General features: G+C 35.1%; 1 protein-coding gene across 1 annotated transcript in view; it reads right to left on the reverse strand.

The window, feature by feature from the left end:
- Positions 1-23329, reverse strand: part of NUP210 (nucleoporin 210) — a 93205-nt gene that overhangs the window by 48748 nt on the left and 21128 nt on the right. Inside the window, exons 4-12 of the mRNA XM_060688355.2 lie at positions 22272-22368; positions 19393-19543; positions 14583-14715; positions 12895-13066; positions 12537-12604; positions 10943-11049; positions 9179-9319; positions 7727-7864; positions 1198-1353 (exon numbers count right to left, since the gene is read on the reverse strand). Coding sequence (XP_060544338.2) covers positions 1198-1353; positions 7727-7864; positions 9179-9319; positions 10943-11049; positions 12537-12604; positions 12895-13066; positions 14583-14715; positions 19393-19543; positions 22272-22368 — 1163 coding nt within the window. The remainder of the gene's footprint in view (positions 1-1197; positions 1354-7726; positions 7865-9178; positions 9320-10942; positions 11050-12536; positions 12605-12894; positions 13067-14582; positions 14716-19392; positions 19544-22271; positions 22369-23329) is intronic.

Consider the following 23329-nt stretch of genomic DNA (forward strand, 5'->3'; position numbering starts at 1 on the left):
CCAGGCTTCAAACCAAACACTTCAGAAAACCCTGGCTTGTAAAATAATTATGCAGCAAGATTGGTTTATGAGTGGCAACTTACAACAGATTGTAAAGTGCAATAAATAGCGTATTTTCCATGGCATCTGTATGAAACTGTTACCTCAAATACAGGGGTAAACCAACACTTAGTTTGCATTTATTTCTTTATTATTGATAAAGAAAACATCACAGATGGATGGTAACATTTCATAACAACTACAGGATCAAAGATTTTCATTTGGCATGTCTAATTTTCGAAGCCATCTGCTTACTGCTTCAGGTTAAATTGTAGACCATATGGTATGGTGTTAAAATTGTAATCCTTGTGGAATTTATACACTACTTGCATAATCTGATAATCAAGGTCAGCGGGCAGATGCTTTGTTCAAGCAGAAAATGCAAAGTGTGAGCAATTTAAAATCTTAAACTGAAGATGTTAGTTTAATTTAATATTTGTTCCTTACAAATTCAAGTGGGGTAAAGTGCACTCCTATTGCTATGTGCTCTGAATCCTGAGTCTGAAAGTAGACTTTTAATTAAACACATCATTTCTGAACCTCCTGGAAAGAAGTCACATGAAAATTTTGGAAGCAACACTCATTTATTTGAAATTTAGAAGGAGAGGATTGAATATAATATTTCAGTACTCATAAAGGACATGTGCAGTTGACTGGAGGTTGTGTAGAAAGCATGACATTATTGATCAGTCATTACATTCACCTGCAATTTCTGAATCTGAGGCAGAAGTTTATAAGGTACATTATTTGAGAGAAGAGTAGATAATTTGGTGGGTCATTCTTCTGTCCAAATAAGATTTCAGGTAAGTCCTTTTATATGCTTGGGCTTGGATTTGAATTTTTGGCCATGATATTTCACATCCTATGCTGTTTTTTTAATTCTATCTTTGTTCTCAGTAGTATGACATTTTGTATGAAGTCTGCTTCTGAAATACTTACATTTACCTGTAGTTTTAAAATATTCAGATTAGACTGATGTTCTTTACCCTACATAAATAGTTCATCTAGGAAATTAAACTGCCAAGGAAGATTCATCAGTTAGGAACTTCCCTACTTCTTGGCACTACAAGAAGTAGAACCAGTATCAGAAGTAGAGAAGTATCATAAGCCTTCTCTGCAGTTCAGAAGGTACTTTCTTACAAAATTAATGTTCTTTACCTTCATTTCCCCATGGTGTAAAGGATTCTGAACATCTCTGGCATGAATGACACTGACACCAATTTCATTCCCAGTTGTCATTACTCCTTTAATTGTAATTGATGCAACATTTTGCTGAGATGAGGTCCAAGTAAAATTTCCACTGCCACCATAAGCCTAGGTTCAAAAAAGAAAAGCAAATTAAAACATTGGTGTCATGGTTCAAGTAATAACTCCATAGAAAGCAGAATTACGAGGCAGACATATTCCTCAAAGAACAATTTTATTGGAGATATCATTGAATTGAATTGAATTTATTAAATTTTTATACTGCCCTTCTCCCAGAGGGACTCAGGGCGGTGAACAGCCAGGATTAAAATACATACAATATGAAAATTAAAATAGTTTAAAACATAATTAAATCCATTTGGCTTCCCCAATTTAAAAACCCCTTACCCATAAAACAATTAAAAATTTTAAGCCAGCCCGGCTTGCTGAAAGAAGAAGGTCTTCAGAGCCCGGCGGAAAGTACGGAGGTCCGGGATCAATCGTATCCCTGGGGGTAGCTCGTTCCAGAGGGCAGGCGCCCCCACAGAGAAGGCTCTCCCCCTGGGGGTCGCCAGTCGACATTGCTTGACCGACGGCACCCTGAGGAGACCCTCTCTGTGGGACCGTATTGGTTGGTGGGAGGTTGTCAGTGGCAGAAGGTGGTCTCGTAGGTACCCAGGCCCTAAGCCATGGAGCGCTTTAAAGATGAGAACCAATACCTTGAAGCACACCCGGAAGACCACCGGAAGCCAGTGCAGCTCGCGCAGGAGAGGTGTTACATGGGAGCGCCATGTCGGTCCTATAATCACCCGTATGGCTGCATTCTGGACCAGATGGAGCCTCCGGGTGCTCCTCAAGGGGAGCCCCATGTAGAGAGCATTACAGTAGTCCAGGCGGGAAGTAACGAGGGCATGAGTGACCATGCATAAGGAGTCCCGATCCAGAAAGGGGCGCAACTGGCGTATCAGGCGAACCTGATAAAAAGCCCCCCTGGCCACAGCCGTCATCCAATTTGTATCATATTGGTACAAACTGGTGAAAACCAACTCTGAAAGTTCCCGCGGTTTTCACTTGATTAAAAAGTGAAAGTTCCCCCTTTCCCCAAACAATCAGTCACATTGTCCAATCAAGGTGCTGGCTGGTTGCATGGTTACCAGACTCCTCCTCTCTCCAGCCACCTGTTGGACGGTCCTTGGTTCCCATAGGATACTATTTTGTTTTGGCTACAAAATCCCCATCTAATATGTTCCTCTTCCCTTCTTCGCATTGTGGCAACCCTGAAGCCTCCAAAATGGGCCAGCCAGGTTCGCTTCAGAGTTGACAATTAGCTTGAGTAATCATTTTTAAAATATACTTCTGTTAATTATTTAACTCAAATTAAGGAGAATACTTTGGAGTTAGAATGCAGTATTGCAGGCTAATTCTGCCCATTGCCAAGAGTTCAGTCCTAATGGGCTCAAGGTTGACTCAGTCTTTCATCCTTTCGAGGATGGCAATTGTTGGGAGCAATATGTTGACTCTGTAAACCACTTAGAGAGGGCAGTAAAGCACTATGAAGTGATATATAAGTCTAAGTGCTGTTGCTACACAAATGTTCATTTCTTTCTGAGCATGTATCAAAACAACACAAGTTACTGCAGTATAATGCTATTTTTCTTTTTATCAGAGGTTGTGTTTGTTGATACATCTCTAAAACATCTAGTAGAATCCGCCTAGGTATCACATTGTTTCCAAATATGTTGGATAATCTAAGAGACTTCAGTAATTAACAATATCTGTAGTCAACATATTGCTTCCCAGGCCAGCACGTAAAAGATCCAGGTGATAGGAATGTCATAATTTTTAGAAGCTGATTAGTTTCCTTACAGTGAAAAATGGAGGCAGCCAACTGAATTACTTTGTCTCACTGCAACTAATGTGTCTACTGCTGAAAGTGTTTCCTAATGACAGAAATTATTTGGAAGTATAAGTGCCAAAGGGGAATGCAGTACAGAGAAAAAGAAGAAAATTGATTTTCTTCCTAACATACTATCTTTATTTTATCCCTAAGGGAAGACTAAGCTACATATATGCATGGCTATTGAAATTAATCAGAAGTCAGTCACTGATAACAATAAAGAGTAACTACATTTATTAGGATTCCCAGAGAGACTTGAATAGTTCTACACAATAGTATCTGCGGTATTTCCAAAGGTCTGTATCATTGTTTTCAAAGGCTATCAATAAAAGAAAATTTACTTCTTTTCAGTTTTTCTAGGCTGGAAACGAAAATGCAATTTATTTGTTCCATGTTGTAGCCTATGAATACAGAAAGATGGATTTGCTTGCAAATTAAGCAGCAGGATAGCTCTTTCTGCTGCAGCTATCAGAGATCTTTACCATCTGTTTCAACTCTGTAGTTGCATAAAAATCTAGTCTGAAAAGCATCTAGTAGAATCAGTCTAGGTATCACATTGCCAATATGAATATACAATCTGCATCAATAATAATAATAATGGACAATAATAAAATATCTCCTTATATTTTGCTAGCATGACTTCCCCTCCAATGTCCTTCCTACCATTCCTTTCTAATGCGCCACCTATTTCTTCCATGTGGAGGGCCATATGTGTGGAAGGGCTGCACATGAAGACTAATTTGTCGTGAAATTATTCTCAGCAACATTAAGTTACATAAAATAAAGCACAGTAAAAAGCCAAGTGTGGAGGTTCTGTTTTAAATATAAACTTTATCCTTTCTCTTCCTAATTAATATAACATGCTACATCTAAAACAATAATGATGATCAAAATTTCATTATTTGCCAGAAAATTGCCTTAATCTGATCTTTCTACAGGTAACTTCTTCATGATAATGACTGATCCTGTTTCTAGCATTAGTAGCTGAAACAGGAATAAAATATGATCTTTAAAGATATTTTAGAATAAATTAAGTCTAGCACCTAGTCCAGTAGTCTGTTCCCAAAAGGAAAGTTTCTCATAGATACTAAGATGCTTAAAGTGCACCTCTTAATAGACATTATTTAAAAGACCTCCTTCTGAATTTGTCTAATTGCCAGTCCCATTACAATAAGTCACCAGGCTAATAATATTTACTGTGGAATTCTTGGTGGTCTTGGTTGTTTGCTTGCAGACACTTCATTAACTGACCAGATAACATTATCAGTGCTAATGAGTGTGGAATTTGCTCTGTGTATATGCAGCAACTTGCCCTACCAATGGGCATCTGTGGTTTTCTGTTTGGTAACTGCTTAAGATATTATTTTCTGCTTGATTGTTTGTCTCCTTAGTGGTTCCTTGATTAGGGTATTGTTTTCTCTTTGATTGTTTGTCTCATATTAATTCCTGCTTATCTGGATGTTGGCTATTGAAGATGTGTTTTTGTTACCTCCTTGGTTTTTTTTTATGTCTCTTTTGAATAGTATGCAAATATAGTTTATCTCTATGTGACTCTTGATGGCAGATTTGTTTGAGTGTCAAGCTTCCAGAAATTTCTTAGTGTTTTTGGATTTAGTTTGGTCTAGGATGCTCAGTTTCCCAGTTGGATAGATGAGTTTATCGTGGTTCCCAATGCGATTAGGTTTGTCCATGTATTATGAGATGAAAGCATTTTCATCATTTCTTCTGACTGCTAGTTGGTGCTCATAGATGTGCTCTGCTAGTCTTCTGCCTTCCTTTCCTCCACAGTAGCTCTTACAGGGCTTACACTATGTTGTAGATAACTCCTGTTTTTTTTTCCTTTTGCGGCTGCTGGGTCTTTAAACTTACTCAGAATGTTTTGCAGGGATTTAATTGGCTTGTGTACTATGGTGATTCAGTGGTGGTTGCAGCAGGTTGGTTGGTTAGTTGTTTCTGAGCTGTTTCTGATATATGGCTGTGTTCTCTTTTTCATACCTGAGTTGGTTGTGTTGTAGTGGTTTGAACAGTTGGGCACTTTTTGATAAAGTTGTATTGATATCCATTGTTGTAATATATTGTATAGGCAGGTTTTTTTTTCCTGTTATTCTAGATTGCTACAGTGCATTTGTGCTTATCTGATTTATATTACAACAATACGAGTACAGTAAACAGTATCCTGCTGTTCTGCCTCATGATGGTGGAAGGTTGTTCCTGGAAAGGATGATTGAAGAATGCTGGGAGTTATGTCCAAAGTACATATTTTCATCATATACTTCCCTCAGATGTGAAAATAGCTAAACCAAGCTGGTACCTATATTAGGAAGCTGTGATACAGGAAAATGCCAGAGGCAGTTGATCACTTTAGTGAGAGTGGCAGAGGCATCAATTCATACTGTGCGGAAAAAGACATTGATAAACCACTGCTGTCTTTTTACCAAGAAAACCACATGGATAGAAAATATTAAATTATTGAAAATATTATGCTGGATGATAGTCCTCTCAGGTCAGATGGCACCCAACATGCTACTGAGGAGAAGCTGAGGATATTTTGGAATACTAATAGTGTTTATGGTGGGCTGGATTAAAACCTTTGGAATATCTAGTTGCTGATGTTGCCATACAGGAAAAGAAAATCTGAAGCTGCAATGAAAGAATTAAGGTGGGAACATGGAAGTATGAACATTGTAAAGCTCTACAGTGAAAAATGACATGGACTCTCTTATTTCCATTAAGGTCATCTTCTGTACTCTCTACATGAACCCAGAGTTCTCACTAAAGGCACAAAGGACATATTACGTGGAAAATTTAACTCTCTGGAGATGGCTATAATGTTGGGGGAAGATGAAAGGAAAGAAAAGAGGATGACCAGTAACAAAGCGGTTGGCTCATTTACAATGAGTTCACTGCTGGAAGACCTGGAGGGCTAGATTAGGGACAGATTATTATGGAGAATATTCATGTGATTACTAAAGGTTGAGCCTGACTTGATGGCACATTATCAATCAATTGAGCAAACAAGCAAGCAATTAAAGATCTAAAACAGCATAAGCCCGCGATGGCGAACCTATGGCACGCGTGCCACAGGTGGCACACAGAGCCATATTAGTGGGCACGCCAGCTCAGCTCTGGGACGCATGCGCGTGCCAGCCAGCTGATTTTTGGGCCTTCTGGGCCCACCAGAAGTAGGGAAACAGGCTATTTCCTGCCTCTGGAGAACCTGGGGAGAGTGGAGAAGGCCTGTTTTTCTTTCTTACCTGGCTCCAGATCCTCTCTATTTATCTGGGAAGGGCGAAAACAGCTTTTCCCACTCCCTCGGAGGCCTGAAAGGCCCCATTTCCCAACTCCCGATGGAAGAGGAAGTGACATTTTTTGCTGTCCCCAGCCTCCAGAGACTCCTAGAGAGGCTCTGGAGGCTGGGAACAGCAAAAAATGTCACTTCCTGTCCCACCGGGAGTTGGGAAATGGGCCTTTCAGGCCTTTGGAGGGCCTCCGAGAGAGTGGGAAAAAGGAGAAAGGCTGTTTTCGCCCTTCCCAGATAAATAGAGAGGATCTGGAACCAGGTAAGAAAGAAAAACGGGCTTACCAGGCCATCATGTGCCAGGAGCGGGGGGGAGGAGGTGCACGCGACCTTCCCCTGCCTCTCTCCCTTTCCTGGCACGCGATGGCAAAAAGGTTAGCCATCACTGGCATAAGCTATCTGAAAATCATAAATAATATTCCATCCAAATAGCAGAAAATGGCTATATTCCTATTAATGAACTTTATATGTAACTCTGAAGTGCAAACATTCAACTGATCTTCACTGAGGCTTTCAAGAATTCAATGCAATGCAATCTTGTAGAATTTACTTAGAAATAAATGAGGCATTAATTACGGGGTTTATTCCTAGCTATTAATTATCCAGAACTGCATAGTCTTATTCAAGATTATTTTTTTATATTTTTAATTAGACTAACTAGAAAAGAATCACCCACTTTTGTATCAACTTTTTTAAAAGCATGTTTCACATAGATATCTGTTTTGAGGAAAAGCATTTCAGTCATAGCCAAAGGATAAATCTTTCTAAACAATTCAAAGACTTTACAACTTTAATTGAACTAACTTTGAAAAAAATCCTCACATAACAGAACTTTCTTGAAGAAAAGCACTTCTGTGAAAAAAACTTATTCTTGAAACTGAAGAAACATGAAAGTACAGAAGAAATGGCATGGCTGAAAGAATATATAAATAAAGCACAAAATTATAACAATATTTGTGAGTGAATACAGGTGTAGATTTAGAGAACCAATAAGTACTTAAGCAAGTACTTTTTATAATTGTCATTTGTTTTAAATTTTATTTTTTTGTCATTTTTATATTTGAAATTTCTATCAAAATTTCTCATTTGCAACTATACACAAGTTTAAAAAGATTTCTAAATTGTAAGGTAAAGTAAAATGAAGCTTTTAAGGACAAAGGTGGGAAACAGCAAACAAGTAATAACAAAACTGTATTTCCAATAGAAACAAGATTATAGCCATCAAAATTAATAGCATATACTGGAACAGTAATGAATCCAATTGCTAAGCTTGCTGTATTCTACTTTTAGATGGCTTCAATACTTACCAGGATTCTGTACTTATAGGCTCCTGCTTTTGCTTGCCATGGAAAGGTCAAAATGCTTGGTTGAAGAACAATGGGAGCATAGATATCTACTTCTTGTTGATTTTGTGCAGGGACAGAAAATGTGTGAACACCTCCATCCTAATAAAATAAAAATACATTAAGTAAATATTTTACTTTGGTGTTCTTTAAAACCTATTTTTATTGGATAAGATAATATCCAATTATCCAATACTTATTGGATGCTTGGATTTTTACTTGGATAATATCCAATAATCCAAGTATTCTCTGCATACTCTGCAGTATGCAGAGAAGCATAGGGCTCCTTCATATACTTTGCCCTCCCCTTTCTGTCCTACCCCAATCATGAACATTAGCCTTCATTTATAAGAGGGTTCCACAAGAAGAACTTGATTCCTAGAGATTGCTCTTCTCTGTAGGGTCATAAGAACCCTTTTGGAGGGTCTATCATAACTTTGAATGGTCACTAAGTGACTGGTTGTAAGTTGAGGACTACTGTATCAGTTCCAAATGTGCAAATGAAACTGGCCAAAATTTCACCTTCAAAAAAAGTGTTTTTTCTATCAGGACTACCCAAATATGGGAAGGAGTATACTACTTCCCTTTTGCCTTTCAGCCCCAATCCCAGAGCCTTCGCAGGCAGTCGCTTTCACGACAAACTGTTTTGCATTACATTTATACTTTCCTTTATTTCTTTGTTGGTAAATATAAATTTAACACCTTTAAAAAAAGTTGGAAGTAGATTTTCCTGTGTGGAATGGGGAGAACATCATCCACCATGGAACTACTATATTTTAATGGGAACTGTACAAATACTGTTTTACACCTTAGTAATGTACAATAAATTATTTATGCATATGCATCAGTGGTGGGTTGCCCCTGGTTTGGACCAGTTCTATAGAACCGGTAGTAAAACCGGAGGGAGGCTCCACCCACTGGCCCTGACATCATCAGCATGTGCGCGGCCCTGTTGCGAACAGGTAGTAAAGGTAAGTAGAACCCACCCCTGACATGCATGCACATGTATAGCAATTAAAGAATTCTTTTTAACTTTGTTTTTCCCCCAGATTGCTAAAGAAATCACTATAAATATAATTATATCCTTAAATAAAGTATTTGCTACATGTTGGTGAGAGGCAGAGGAAATGTCTAATGAATAAATGAGCATAATATCTAATTTGTCTCAGTATATAAAATTTATTCTTGTTTATCTGAAAGTTCTAATTTCAACAATTTCACTTCTTTATAATCCATTTTGAAATATGTAACATATTACAAATTGTAATTCTAACAAAATACTTCATATGAAGTATTTTTATTGGATTATTTTAAATTTAAACAAGTAAATTGGCTAAATGTGGTAATAATTAGTAAAGTAGTCTACTTATTAACTAGATAAGGTTTACATAAAGCCACTTTTTTCAAGCATCATACCTGATCTACAATAGATGTTAGTTTTGCGCTAAGAACAGTATGTCCTTCTTTTATTGCTTTTACATGGTGATATGAACCATTCAGAGAGGACTGCACAACTTCAAAATATTCTTTTGGGAAGTACATATCAATTCTGATGTTCTGAAATTTAAAAAGGAATAATTATCGAATACATTTTGAATAAAAACATTTCTTAATAGAAATACCATTAATATATTCTGATGGCAGAAGAAAAATATGTGCTTAGGTCTTTTTCTTAAAAAAAGCAGTCAGTTGAAATCAATCTTTCTAGTTTGTCACTTTTTTCAAAATAAATTGTATTATGTATGTTGCACTTCCATAAGAAAATAGAAATGAAAGAAGTAGTGCAAGTTTTATTATTATCAAATCCATTTTGACTTGTAATGATTACCATGTTGCTTTTTAATGTACTTGCAGTTAATCTTTTCTATGATTTGCTCTATGATTTCCCAAATATTGACATTAGTTCACTATCGGATCCCCCTTTGGGAGATCAGACAATATTTTCCCTCCTTCAATCATCCATGATCTAAGGTTTCTCAAGACAATGAGAAGCTTGAAAAGTCAAGTAAGGAAAGTGAAAATATGGCAAATGTACAACCATTCCGACATCTGAAATAAAAAACCTAATTAACTGCTATGATGTTCAACATAAGGTCATGTTGCCTAAACCATACCTTATAAGAACTACATATAAACTGCTATTAGGCACACTAAGAAATTGAGATTTTTACAGGACAAATCTCCTTGCAAAAAGTGTGTGCCCTATAGTTTTATTGAAAGACTTTTCATTAGTACTTTACTTTCAATATACATATGCATAAATCTGTTGTCAATTCAAAACAAAGAAACTATAAAATGGCCATTGCCATTTTGAATATTAATAAGCAAGATTAAATGTCAGTGTGTTCTATCTGTTTAAAAGGTGTGGACTTCTGCTTTTCATAGATGATCTATGATCTTAATTTTCCTAAAAAATATTACTGTTTCCATAAAAGAATGTCAAACTGCTGTTAAAAATGCAGCAGGAAAGGCCAATTTTTTAAAAAGTAGCAAAAAATTACTTATGAGCAAAGAAGATGGTGATTGAAAGTAATATCATATTTTTCGGAGTTTAAGACACACCTTTCCCCCCCCCTAAAAGGGGGTAAAAATTTAGGTGCATCTTATACACCGAATGTAGCCCCGCCCAAGCACTGGCCCCCACCCTTTGGCGTCTGCCTCGCAGCAGTTACCTCCTTGCAAACAAACAGCAAGAAAAAACAGTTCCTTTCAGCTTCAGCCTAATTAGCACAAGTTGATTGGATCGGCCTCTTGACTCTCAGCTGATTTGCTCTCAGCTGTTTTGCTCAGGGCTCTGCTGCTTGCTGCAAAGAGGTAAATTGCTGGAGCAGATTTGTTTTTTCCTTGTGCTAATTAAGCTATGCTGAAAACGAAAATGAAAGTAAAGCAGGCTGTTTGCTGTATGCTCCAACGAGGCAGAGGCAGATGAAGATTTCTTTTTCTTCTTTTCCTCACCAAAAAAGGTGGGTGTGTCTTACACTCCGGTGCGTCTTATACTCCGAAAAATACGGTAAATTGTTTATCATTTGAGCTAATACCGGTTTCTTTGTTCACATGGTATCTATGTTCTGTTTTCACTCTAATCTGAATAGTATCCTTGACTGAAATCTCTCATCCTTATTACTATACTGTATACATGATGTGATTTTTCAGAAAAATGCTTATTTATGTTTCCCTTACCTCAGATAAATACACCTTATTGCTTGATTTGTCATATACTTCAATAGTGATTTCATAGAACCTCTCAGTTTCCAGCACCCATCTCTCACCAGGATGAATTGAAAATCCTGCACAGCAAAAGCACTGAAAGTCGTAGAGTTACAGAATACTCACCTGATCAAAACACATCAGAGTAGCATAAAGTGTGAATTTATATAAACTTTTCCATAAGGGGGAAATATTTCAAAACCTTGCTGTTCACCAGAAAGTTATTTTCCCAATTAAAAAATTAGTAATATTATATATAATTCAGTAATCACATATTTTCATTTCAATGCTTGGAAATATGCAATTATTGAATGATAAATAAGATAATTGAATTTTTAATTGGGAAAATAATGTTCTGAATGACAGTAAGATAAATTGGAAAAGAACTGAAATGGAAATTGGCTGGTCTAATAGCAAGAAGAACTAATGGCAGGTGGACCAAGGCAGTCATAGAATGGATCCCACTTGATAAAAAGCATCCATGAAAGAGACATAAAACAAGATGGATTGATGATATCAGCAAGTATTGCAGGCCCAACTCGCAAAGAAAGGTCAGGCTTTTATCCTGCAGTGGATAGACAATGGCTAAAATGATGATGATGATGATGATGATGATGATGATGATGATGATGACGAATCACATATAAGGGTTGTATAGCCATTTCAAAGAACTTTGAAGAAGTGGATTAAAGATAGGAACAAGGTTGGAACAACGATAACATTGATTGCACTTTTGAACAATCTCTGATGTAATTTATGATAAGCTGTCCAAAATATGCAATGATAAGAGCATACAATATCTGAGTCACAGCCTTCCTTTCTCTGAAGAATGTAACAATGCGAGCAGCCAATTTAATAATAGTAATAATAAAATAGCAAGAACTGCTGAAATCATAAAAAGGACAAAGTAACAGGAAATGAAGAAGCTAAAGTGTTCTGGGTCATTAGAATTCAAACAGAGAAGCGCCTGCCACATAATATCCCAGACTTAACAATTATTGATAAGAAGGGCAAAAAGTCTGGATAGGTAACATGGCAGTAGCTGGAGACAGGAGAATAGAAAGGAAAGAACTGTAGAAAATCACAAAATACAAAGATCTGCAAATAAACCTAAAGCAATTGTGGAAAAAGAAAGCAAAGATGGTATAATAGTATAAGGAGTATCATATTAATAGGAGCCCTGGATGTATTTCCAAAACATCTGGAGCACTACTCAAACACCATTAATGTTGACAAAACTGCCATCAGACAATTGCAAAAGGCAGTTTTATTTGGAACAGTTTACATCCTGTTTAATACCATCAAACAACATCTGCCATTCCCGAGGTCATTGGGAAGGTCACCATAGGTGTACAAAAATGCCAATCCACTCTAAACATCTGGCTGACTGTGCAACCAATCATAACAATTTTAATATCTATGTCACACGGCTCCCAGGAAGTCTACAAATTTATTAAGTACATGGCAAGATAAGTATGCATTTTTATATGGAATTAATTAACTTTGGTTATTTAAGAAAATGTATGAAGTTGTTTATTTCCAAAGTCAATTAGTATTGTGTACTAACCTAGGTATCCTGGGTCCACAACAAAAATGGTGCCATTTGGTAATTTAGAAGCCCCTTGCATAGATACACTTATAAATCAGTTAAGGATCCAAAAGTTAGACAATGATAACAAATTAATATCAATAGTTATATGAGTAAAATCTATGAAGCGCCTAATTTTTAACATTAGAAAGAATCAAAGAAGTCACACTGAAAATTTTGTTACATTAACACATATTATATTCTTTGCTGTTTGAACAAGTCAAAAGTATTGCTACTTAATGAGTAATAGCGCTAGTATAGAATATCCTGGAAGGCCTCTAAATACAGGGTGGTTAGTTCAATGATCATTGATTGTGCATAATATGAAAAACCACACACAAAAAGGATATTTTTGTGGGAAAGTACAAGGTTTGCCTGTCCCCGCTGCAATGCAGTAACTGTGCATGTTGCCTGATCCAATCTGGCAACTGGCCAGGCTGTATCTCCCCCAGGGCTGAGTGTGCTGTTCTGAAGTTGTAGCTCATACTGATCAGAATGCATGATTAGTTCTGTCCAAAATGCAAGACAACATTAAGAAACAATCAAAGCCACCAAATGCTTCCAATAGAAAAAAAAGCAACACACATGCTTTTGTGCTCATCAAAGTATTTTTAAAAGAAAAACACAACATAGAAATGTTTGCTTTGTACTATAAAATATCACTTTACCTATTTACTTATAAGGAGTCAGAGTACAAAGTTACATAAAAAGGCAACAGAACAGTAACAAATTTTCTTACTGCTGAAATCCTCACTACTAAAGCCGTAGGTTTTAGGAAGATAAAAATAAATGGATTCACGTTTTCCTTTCATTATGATTATATTGCTAATATAGGTAGTTACTTTATTCAGCCTCTAAGAAAGACTTGTTTTGGTTTTTTTTGGCTTTCTGCTCCCCAAAGCAAATCTCTTCTATCCTTTGGCACATATTAATGAGTTCATCTCAGCTTTTAGATATAACAGAGCCAAAGTAAATAACAGATGCTAACTAGTGAAGTGAAGATGACTTGATGTGGTTTTATTAATAAACTAGGAAAATATGAATATAAAGTTTATATGAATATTTTATCAATGGATATGGATCCAATCACATTTGTTGTATTTTAAATCAATGGAAAATATTTACGTGATGAATTATTTCTCCCACTGATTTAGAGGTAAATTAAGTTATCCTGATCTGAATTAGTCAATATTACCTATATTTTTAATTTTGTTTCAGAAGTACTTCTAAATCTTGAAAATGGGTTTAGGTTTCTTAACATTAATTCATTGATGATATTTCTTACTATTTTTTCCACTTAGCATATCTCCTTATAATTTATCCTTTAAGAAAGTTAAACTTGAGAGAGAATCAGGAACCATAAAAATTGAGTCCAAATAGCAATTGAGTGAAACATTTTTAATTTTGTTTTACAACCAAGTTGATATTTCTAAACCAAATGCCATAAAATGTTTTAAATTTCTCGAAACAGAACAATTTCTTCTGACCTCATATATATTTCCACAAAGCTGCTTTGAATAGCAGGTTGGAAAACGATTGAACATTACAGTATCAAAAAGAATTATTGAGATCATATAGGAACTGAAGTATGGAAATGTTGCTTCACTAACTCCTTAGAAGAATAGGCCAATAACATAGTAGAAATTTAGTTCCAAGCCAGAATATACAGTTCTATGTTACCTAATTTTTTCAGGCAATGCTTTACTACCCCTAAGTAACAAAGACACAATTAGCACAATATTCCTGTTATTTTTGTTTGTCTTTTCTCTCCTCTACCCATTCCCCATACACACCATGGACTGACATTTGCAGGTTTATATGATGAAATTTAATTGATACAATCTTTTAACTTTCAAAATGTGTTGACCAAATATGTGTTAAACTAATTATTAAAGGACACAGGAATTTATCTGAGCAATGACTTGTGGACTCTGTTATAACTTTGTTAACTTAAACATAGTTGTACCATTATATAGATCTGCAGGAAATATATGTAAAATATTACAGCTGGACAAAAAGACATACCTGTCATTTTCCCTCGCCTAATTTTCATGACTTTATATTGTACTGACATTCCTACCAGTAGGTAGACATCATAAGCAGGATTTAAAATGATGTTTTCCAAAATAAACAATCTGACTTCAGCTCCAGGCACATTCTGTTGGTTAAAAGAAGAATGTAATTTAAAGAAACAATCATACCCATGCATGTAATATTTATAAATATTGTAATCCACAAAATGTGAATTTTGAAAAAAGAAAGCTGCCATGCGAAGTTACTATTTTTTTTACTAATACTATAAATTTACTGCTTTAATCAAGAGTAAGATCAGCTTCTATGATTTTTTTGGGAATAAATATTAAAAAAAATGGAATTTAAAAAATTCTGCTGTATGCTTTGCATGGCACAATGGTTATAAACTGAAGATTTCTAATCCCTTACTATAACACAACAGTGTGTGTTTTGTGCAAACATGTCATCTATGTATGAACTGTTTATATAAGAACAAATTTCAGTCATTATTATATGTTGGCCTATTATTGTAATAATGATTGAGTAGATGTAGTCATTATATTTAGAATAGAATAGAATAGAATAGAATAGAATAGAATAGAATAGAATAGAATAGAGTAATAACATTATTGTCACTTTGAATTTACACTAATTGGCATACATTAAAATGAAATTTTGTTGCATACAGCTCTCAAAGGGTCACCACTCTTTGTGAGTTCATTCAATGCAATCGTGGAACCTGATATAGAGTGGGGTAATTTGGGATATTTTTAAAAACTCATTTGGGGTGAAGATCTTCTCTACTTGTTCCAGTAGGATGGCTTTCCAGAAGCAAACACAAGTCTTGCAGAGTGATTTTTAAAAACTCGGCTTTAGAGTTTAAATCTTTTATTCTGGATGCTTTATATGTGTCTTTATAATGTTAAGGGTATACTTGCAGCGGTATTAAAAAAATATCAAGCAATCATCTCCTGTTCAAAATACTCCTCAGAGCTATGTTTCTGATATTTAACATGGAAGTTCTGTATTTTGGGGGATAGGTGTAGTTTTAATATGAGCTCCTTCTCATAGGCTTTTGCAGTATTTTAAAGTAAATATTTTGATAACACAAATACATGAGACAATTGCAAAAATAAAAATATAAATTCTAAGGAAATTTACATTTACCTTAGTTCCTGAAAAAATTCTAGGACAAATTATAAAACGTTTGATCAGAAAGCAACTTCCCAGTTTAGATTTAGGAGTTACCTTAGAACTGTCAAACATCAACTAATCTTATCTTTTATTAATTTGAACAGTACTCTGAAGGAATGCAATGGACAGCTCAACTATTTAGAACTCCCCAGCATAATCTGCAATTTTTAGCCACCAATGACATAGGCTTCATCAGTGGAACCGCCTTTTCCAAATTATAGGTGTTACCTTATGCACTAGGCCCAGTCCTAGTCATTAAATGTTAAAAAAGGAAAGGACTTTAAGAAAGACAAGAAAAATACTCAGGGCTTAGAAAGTGAATGTTCAACCCAAATGGAATCCTCCTGACTATGTTATACTAGTGTCAGAGTTACAAAATCAATATTTGTTATAGATAGTGTATTTTTATCTGTGAGGTATTTGAAAACTCAGAGGAACTATACTTGGAAAACAATGCTTTCAATTTGCAATTTTTATTCCTTAAAAACCAAGAATCTCACAATTAGCTTTCCTTAATGTTCTATTTACAGTATAATATCAATTACTGAGCAAATTAACAGTGACAATAAAAAGCACTGTGGAAAAAAATAGCAATAGTTAAGTCAGATATAAGTTTTGTCCTTATTTCTGGACCTCCTCTAATTCTAATAATTAGCTTGCAGGGTAATAGGTGCAGATTCAAATAACTGAAATGAGCTAAATAAATAAACAATCTAGCTGTGATCCACCTGTGGCTGCTAAAATTAAAAAGCTAGACCATTCTTAACAAGTGACTCCAGTTTTCTACTTGAAGGCCTCAAACTCAACAGTACTGTAAGAAATTGAATACATGTTTTAAGAAGAATCAACTTTTAACTCTGGCATTTGAAGATTAGACTGGATTTGACTAGAGAAATACTGTAGCTGGTTAAATATAAGGTTATTTACTGTTGATAATGTGCTGTTACAGGATATCAAGAAAAGAATATTTTGTGAATATTTCTGTTTTAGTATGATGACTACTAGGTTTTTAAGGTATTTTATAAATTGGTGTTAATTGTTTAAACTTAGACCAGGGAGGGAAATTAATTTTCCCAAGGGGTCACATGAGAACTGGGACTGTTGTAGAGCACTGCCCCAATTCTGCTGCCAAAGCTGCCCTGGCATCCTGCCCTTGGCCACCAATGCCCATCCCGGATGCTGATGCTGCACCAACACCCCACCCCCACTAATGCCCCACCCCTCTGCCACTACTGTGGGCGTGATTGGGAGCTCCTGTGGATTGGATCTGGTCCCTGGGCTGTAAAATGTTAAGATTTGACTTAGAGGGAGGTGGTTGTATTATTAATATCTCTTTACTAAAAGAAAGTTAGAGGTTACTTTTGTTATATTTTCTTGATGCATAATTCTTTTTTTCACACTTTAATTTGCTTTGTTATTCCCTTTTCTTTTTTGCTTTTATGTTAGTTTGCGCTTTAATGGATGATGTTGAAATGTAATAAATATATTTTAAAAAGTTGAATGAGCTGAAGAAGCTTCTTGCATGAGAAGCAAAACATCTTCAAAGAAAAACAAGCAATTCCAGTTGCCTCTTGAAAAAGCATTTTGGTACAACCATGACCTGAGAAAAAACAGAATAACAGAGTTGGAAGGGACCTTGGAGGTCTTCTAGTCCAACCCCCTGCTTAGGCAGGAAACCCTACACCACTTCAGACAAATGGTTATCCAACATCTTCTTAAAATCTTCCAGTGTTGGAGCATTCACAACTTCTGCAGGCAAGTTGTTCCATTGATTAATTGTTCTAACTGTCAGGAAATTTCTCCTTAGTTCTAGGTTGCTTCTCTCCTTGATTAGTTTCCACCCATTGCTTCTTGTCCTACCCTCAGGTGCTTTGGAGAATAGCCTGACTACCTCTTCTTTGACCCAATTTGAGATATTGGAACACTGCTATCAGGTCCCCCCAGTCCTTCTTTTCATTAAACTAGACTGCAGCCTTTCTTCATATGTTTTAGCCTCCAGTCCCCTAATCATCTTTGTTGCTCTTCTCTGCACTCTTTCTAGAGTCTCCATATCTTTTTTACATCGTGGCGACCAAAACTGGATGCAGTATTCCAAGTGTGGCCTCACCAAGGCATTACTGTATAAAGTGGTATTAACCCTTCACAATCTCCACGTATATATTTTAAAAGGAAGAAAATTGGCCACATGTTTTGATACTATTAGAAAGTACTTCAAATATTTAGGTTCAGAAAAGGCCAAAAAAATAGTTATGAACAAACAACGAAGTGACCTTGAACAATACCAAAAGGATAAAAATAAAACGGCCAATATATCCAATGGATATTAGCATTAATGGATGTTGATATTCATAAATGAATGATAACAATTTCAGATGGAATTTCTTAATGCCCAAAACCAGACTTACTGAATCTTCTGAGATGTCCAAAAAAATTCCACCAACACGATGCTATATTCTGTTTCAGTAGAATTTTATAAAATAGGAAAAAGTTGTTTTCTTCACAATATTTCTGTTTACATAACTTGCATTCATAGTCTTTTATAATCTTCGCTACAATAACTTTTGTATTTGTAGGCCTTCCAGTCAGTCTTGACTCCTGGTGATTACCTGGACAAGTTCTGGAAGTTTTCTTGACAAGGTTTTTCAGAAGTGCTTTTCCATTGCTTCCTTCCTAGGGCTAAGAGGAAGTTAACTGGCCCAAGGTCACCCAGAGGGCTTTCATAACTAAGGTAGGACTAGAACTTATTAAACTTATTTATTATTAAACATATATAAACTCGATTGCAGAAAATACGACTTCAGCAACAGAGTGGTCAATGCCTGGAATGCATTACCTGACTCTGTTATTACATCCTCAAACCCCCACATAACTTTAACCTTAAGCTGTCTACCGTGGATCTCACCCCATTCCTAAAAGGTCTGTAAGGGGCATGCAAAAGCGCATCAGTGTGCCTACCGTCCCTGTCCTACTGTTCCCATTTATTCGTACTCATTTCCTATGTATATACTTATACCTGTTTATACTGATATGTTTATATGTTATATTCATACTTCTACTTGTTTTCTTATCCATGCTTGACAAACTAAATAAATAAATAAAATAAATAAATCCCAGTTACTAGCCTGGTAACTTAACCACCACATCAAATTGGCCTTCAGACTCCAATATATTTGCCATCTTCCTGTTTATTTTATTTTTATTTTATATTGGATTTCTATACCGCCCTTCTCCCTAAGGACTCAGGGCGGTGTTGAATTATGCCATCTTTATAATATGGGTATTGTGGTGCTGAAACTATTGTGCATATTGTGCAAGATTGCCCATGACATGCATTCTCTGGTTCCCTAGAAGATCCTCACAAAGCAATGCCAGAAGTGGGATCACCTGGATAGTTGAATTGGCCAGTTATAGGGCCATTGCCGTACTCCCATAGAAGTTTGTACATAATTGTGTGTGCCTTTACTTCTATTTTGTCATGTTCTCATCATGCACTAAATAATAATAAATAAGTATAGGTATAACACTAATGGGTATCGCTTTAGTTTCATCGAAGGACTATAACCATAAAGGAAGAAAAATATTGGCTGGGAAATGACCATGATAAATGTAGCACCTAGATGTAACTTACCTTATACACAGTTTCCTCTATTCTTGCTTTGAGTTTTGAACTCCCTGTTTTCATTCCAGATACTAAAACAATATCTCCTTGTTTTGCAACTTTCTCCATCTCTAATATATATGACGGTGGTATATATGTTGATTCAGAAAATTTCAGAATTCTGTTAGAAATGTTAATTATTTTAAATATTAATATTATTTCTTTATAAGGCTGATAAAGCAGTTCCTTCCAGAAACTATAATGATAAACATTGTACAAAACACAATAGAATAAAATACAATATAAATGCAAACAATAGCAAACATTAATGAAATTGAATTTTTTTCTACTGTAGCTGATTAACCATCAAATAAGCCTTTCAGAAAATCCTGGCTTAACTATTCCACAAAAGGCCGTAAGAATGCGGCCATTCTTGCCTCAAGTAACTGTGTTCCAAAAGAAGGGAGGCAACTCACCTGACTCTTGTCATACCTGCTGATAAAACAGGACATTCAGCAGGCACTCTCTTTTCATCGGGGTTGGATAGGCAGAATATACTCAGAAAAGCAATGTCTAAGATACCTTGTTCCAAACCATGTAGTCATTATGGAAAGCTGTTTTAATACTTTTAAATTATATTACACTATCTTGTGTGTTATATATCTACCAAAACAGAACAAATGTGGAAGGATCCTTGGTGTTTCTAAAAATTCTTTTGAATGTTACTTCAGGAGGAAGATGAATAGAAAAGAGAGAAATATAGTTTAAAAATTGATCAAAACCCAAGTTATTTTAGATGTGGATGAAAATATATTTAAAATCATGTCCACAGACCCAGAGTTATCTAGAAATAATCAAATGGAATTTAAAGTTCAGAGTGGCTGGTATATCACATTTATTTGGTAATTTTCTGGAATTGTTGATGAAAGTTTCAAAGATGCTGGTTTCCTTCAAGAATCTCTACTGGTTGCTAGCTGACTTCTAAACAATAATTCCATAAATCCAATACGATCTGAATGATGGCATCACTCTTTCCAAATGTTAAAATATCCAATATTCTCAATGTCATTACCAAGCTATTTATTTTATAATAACTAGCTTTAACTTTATTTTATTCACCTTTTTATCTAATTTAATTCTAATACATCTCTTCTGGGTTTTTTTTGCTTTTTTTAAAAGTGTATGTTAGCTAAAAAAAACATTGTGTCCTTATGAGCTGATACTCCTCCAAGATTATTTATTAAATTAGAAAATTGTATAAATGTAATACGTTGGTAACTAATAGTACTTATTTTAAAATATTACAATTAAAACTTCTCCAAAACTACTAGAGGCATAGCAAAACACCAGAAGGTTAAAAGGAAAAATACCCAAGCAGTAGTTAAAAAAAAAAAAATCCAAACAGCATTTAAAACAGATGAAACTAAAACATTAAAAAAAATCATCAAAACAATAAAAGTTTGTCTCTTCTATGTGGAGAATGTAAAAATCCAATGGAATTTTATACAATTTTGTACAGTTAATAACCATGAACCTGATTCAAGATAGATAAATCAATAATGGGGAGGTCAATAGAAATTCCCAATTTTGCTAATTGGTTTTGTAACAATTTGCCTGGCTCTGGCTGATGCATCTGGTTTGATTTTATCTGGAAGAAGATGCACTGAGTATAGTCATTAATGCATCTCTCAACTAGACTATTGTAATTTGCTTTAACAGGGTTGCCCTTGAAACAGAATACTCTACAGAATGCTTCTATCCGTCTGATAATGGGATAAAACTATTATTGTCATATTTCACTCATATTTCATATGAGCTGCACTGACTACCAGTATTTTTCTAGGTTCTATCAGGTGCTTGTTAGCATTTATAAAGCCCTATATAGTTTAGGATCTTCAAAACATTTATTCAGAATTTAATCTGCCCACTCAATAAGTCTAAGTAGAGTCCCTATTGTGATAGCTGGGCTACTTCTGCAGATAAGCTATTTTACAAGAGGGTAGATCCTGCAGAGAATGCCACTTCTATCCTGCCTCCACCAGATATACATACTGTGTGTGTGTGTGTGTGTGTGTGTGTGTGTGTGTGTGTGTTTCACTAGAATGACTTTTTAAAATTACAGATAATACTTTACAGTGCTTCTTTGTCTTACAGTTTTCAACATAAGCATATACTAATTGGACAAGTTTGAGTGCTTGGCATGAAAGCAACAATATAGCACTATTAGTTAGAACCAGATAGATGAGACAAGTATATTCTCATGAAAATTCTGTAGTTTGTTCTCAAAAACTCTTTGGCGAGTGATTCCCAAATATCCATCTCATGTAGGAACTGCAATTAATTACAACTGTGAATTCGTAACATCAACTATAATTAGACTAGTTAACCGGCCTTTAATAAAACGTTCAAAAGACAAATGTATGAAGGCAAGGAAAAATACAGTCAAATATAGTGGGAATCTGGAAATGCATCTGTAGAACTCTAGAAAAATAAATACTTCCTCCATACCTTTTAAACAAATATTCTTGTAAAATAACTATATCTGGCTATTTTAAAAGCTCTGCAATCTCTATCAGAACTGAAGAAGCTTCTTCAATGAGAAGCTAAACATCTTCAAGGAAAAAACAAGGACAGTCCAGTTGCCTTTTGAAAAAGCACTTTTGGGTATTACCATAAACACATATACAGATGTGCATGGTAACAAAAGTTGTGGGCATCTAAAACAAAAGAAAAAATAAAAGGAAGAGAAAGAAGAGAGAATAAGACTGAGTTTTATTTTTTATGTAGGTAAAGGGGCAAAAGAAGAAGCTAGCACAAGTATGGGAAAAAGTTCACCATTTTCAAATGTAATCATTTACCTACAAGTCTACATTTATGCACATATTAACAACTGAATAAATTAAACTTACTGTAGTGCATTATGGAAATCTGAGAATTCATTAGTTGCAGAAGTTTTCACAATGGTCCACTCAAAAGCAAGTCCTGCCAGTGTGCTAAAAGTGTTTCCTTTAAATAATGGAACATCAAAACCGTTAGAATGTAAAGACAGTTTTCCTTCATTTGTCAAACTATATGCACAACCACAATGTTTGGGAATTACAATGAAAATAAAGCAGAACTGCACACACATAAAATGATCAGGTAAACTCATTTTCAGGAGCAGTTGGCAACATGACTAAGTGTAATGACCTGGGAAAAGAGGAATAGAGGCAGAACACAATTCATTTATCTCATAGAAAATACAAATCCATATTAAATAGTCTATAAATATAATACAAGAAGTAAACTATTACTATAAATATAATAATATCAGATACATAACATGAAATTTGATTTTTTTAATGGAAAGATTTAAAATGGCACTAGGGAAAATTAGAAAGGGTAAGGAAACAATCTTCTTTTAGTAGTACTGTCAATGCCTCATCAGCCACAGAAAGTGAAATTGCAGCTAATTATTTGCAAGCACATTTTCTATTCAATAGACACTATATATAAATGATCCCAATCTGACTTCAAACACCAAATGATCAAATATCATGATCCAATGCATATATCCCTCTGCAACTTACGTTTCGCTTTTAAAATCCTAGCAATATCCCTATTACTGATAAAAACAGTTATGCAGAAAGTTCATTTACTCTAAAAATAAATGTTCCTTGATATTCGTCACAGTTGTGATTCATGAAGCAAATGATATGCCTAAAGATAGTTTATTTGCAAAAGAGAATTATCTGTAAATAATTGCTTAATGTTTTTGAACTTCATCACAAACATCTCAGCACAAGTTGCCACAATAAATCTTAGGAAAATTTAAATCTCTGATTGTTTTCATGATATAAACCATCTTCCTTCAACTTTGTTTGGAATAAAACACATAGAATTTCTATCCTGGAAGTTAATTCTCATATATCTGGAGAATATTTACAAATGTTCCCTATATGTCACTTCCTGACCTTTAAGGAAAAAT

This window comes from Pantherophis guttatus, chromosome 2 (genome assembly GCF_059756535.1).
Source record: "Pantherophis guttatus breed Tessera chromosome 2, ASM5975653v1, whole genome shotgun sequence".
Taxonomy (NCBI): domain Eukaryota; kingdom Metazoa; phylum Chordata; class Lepidosauria; order Squamata; family Colubridae; genus Pantherophis; species Pantherophis guttatus.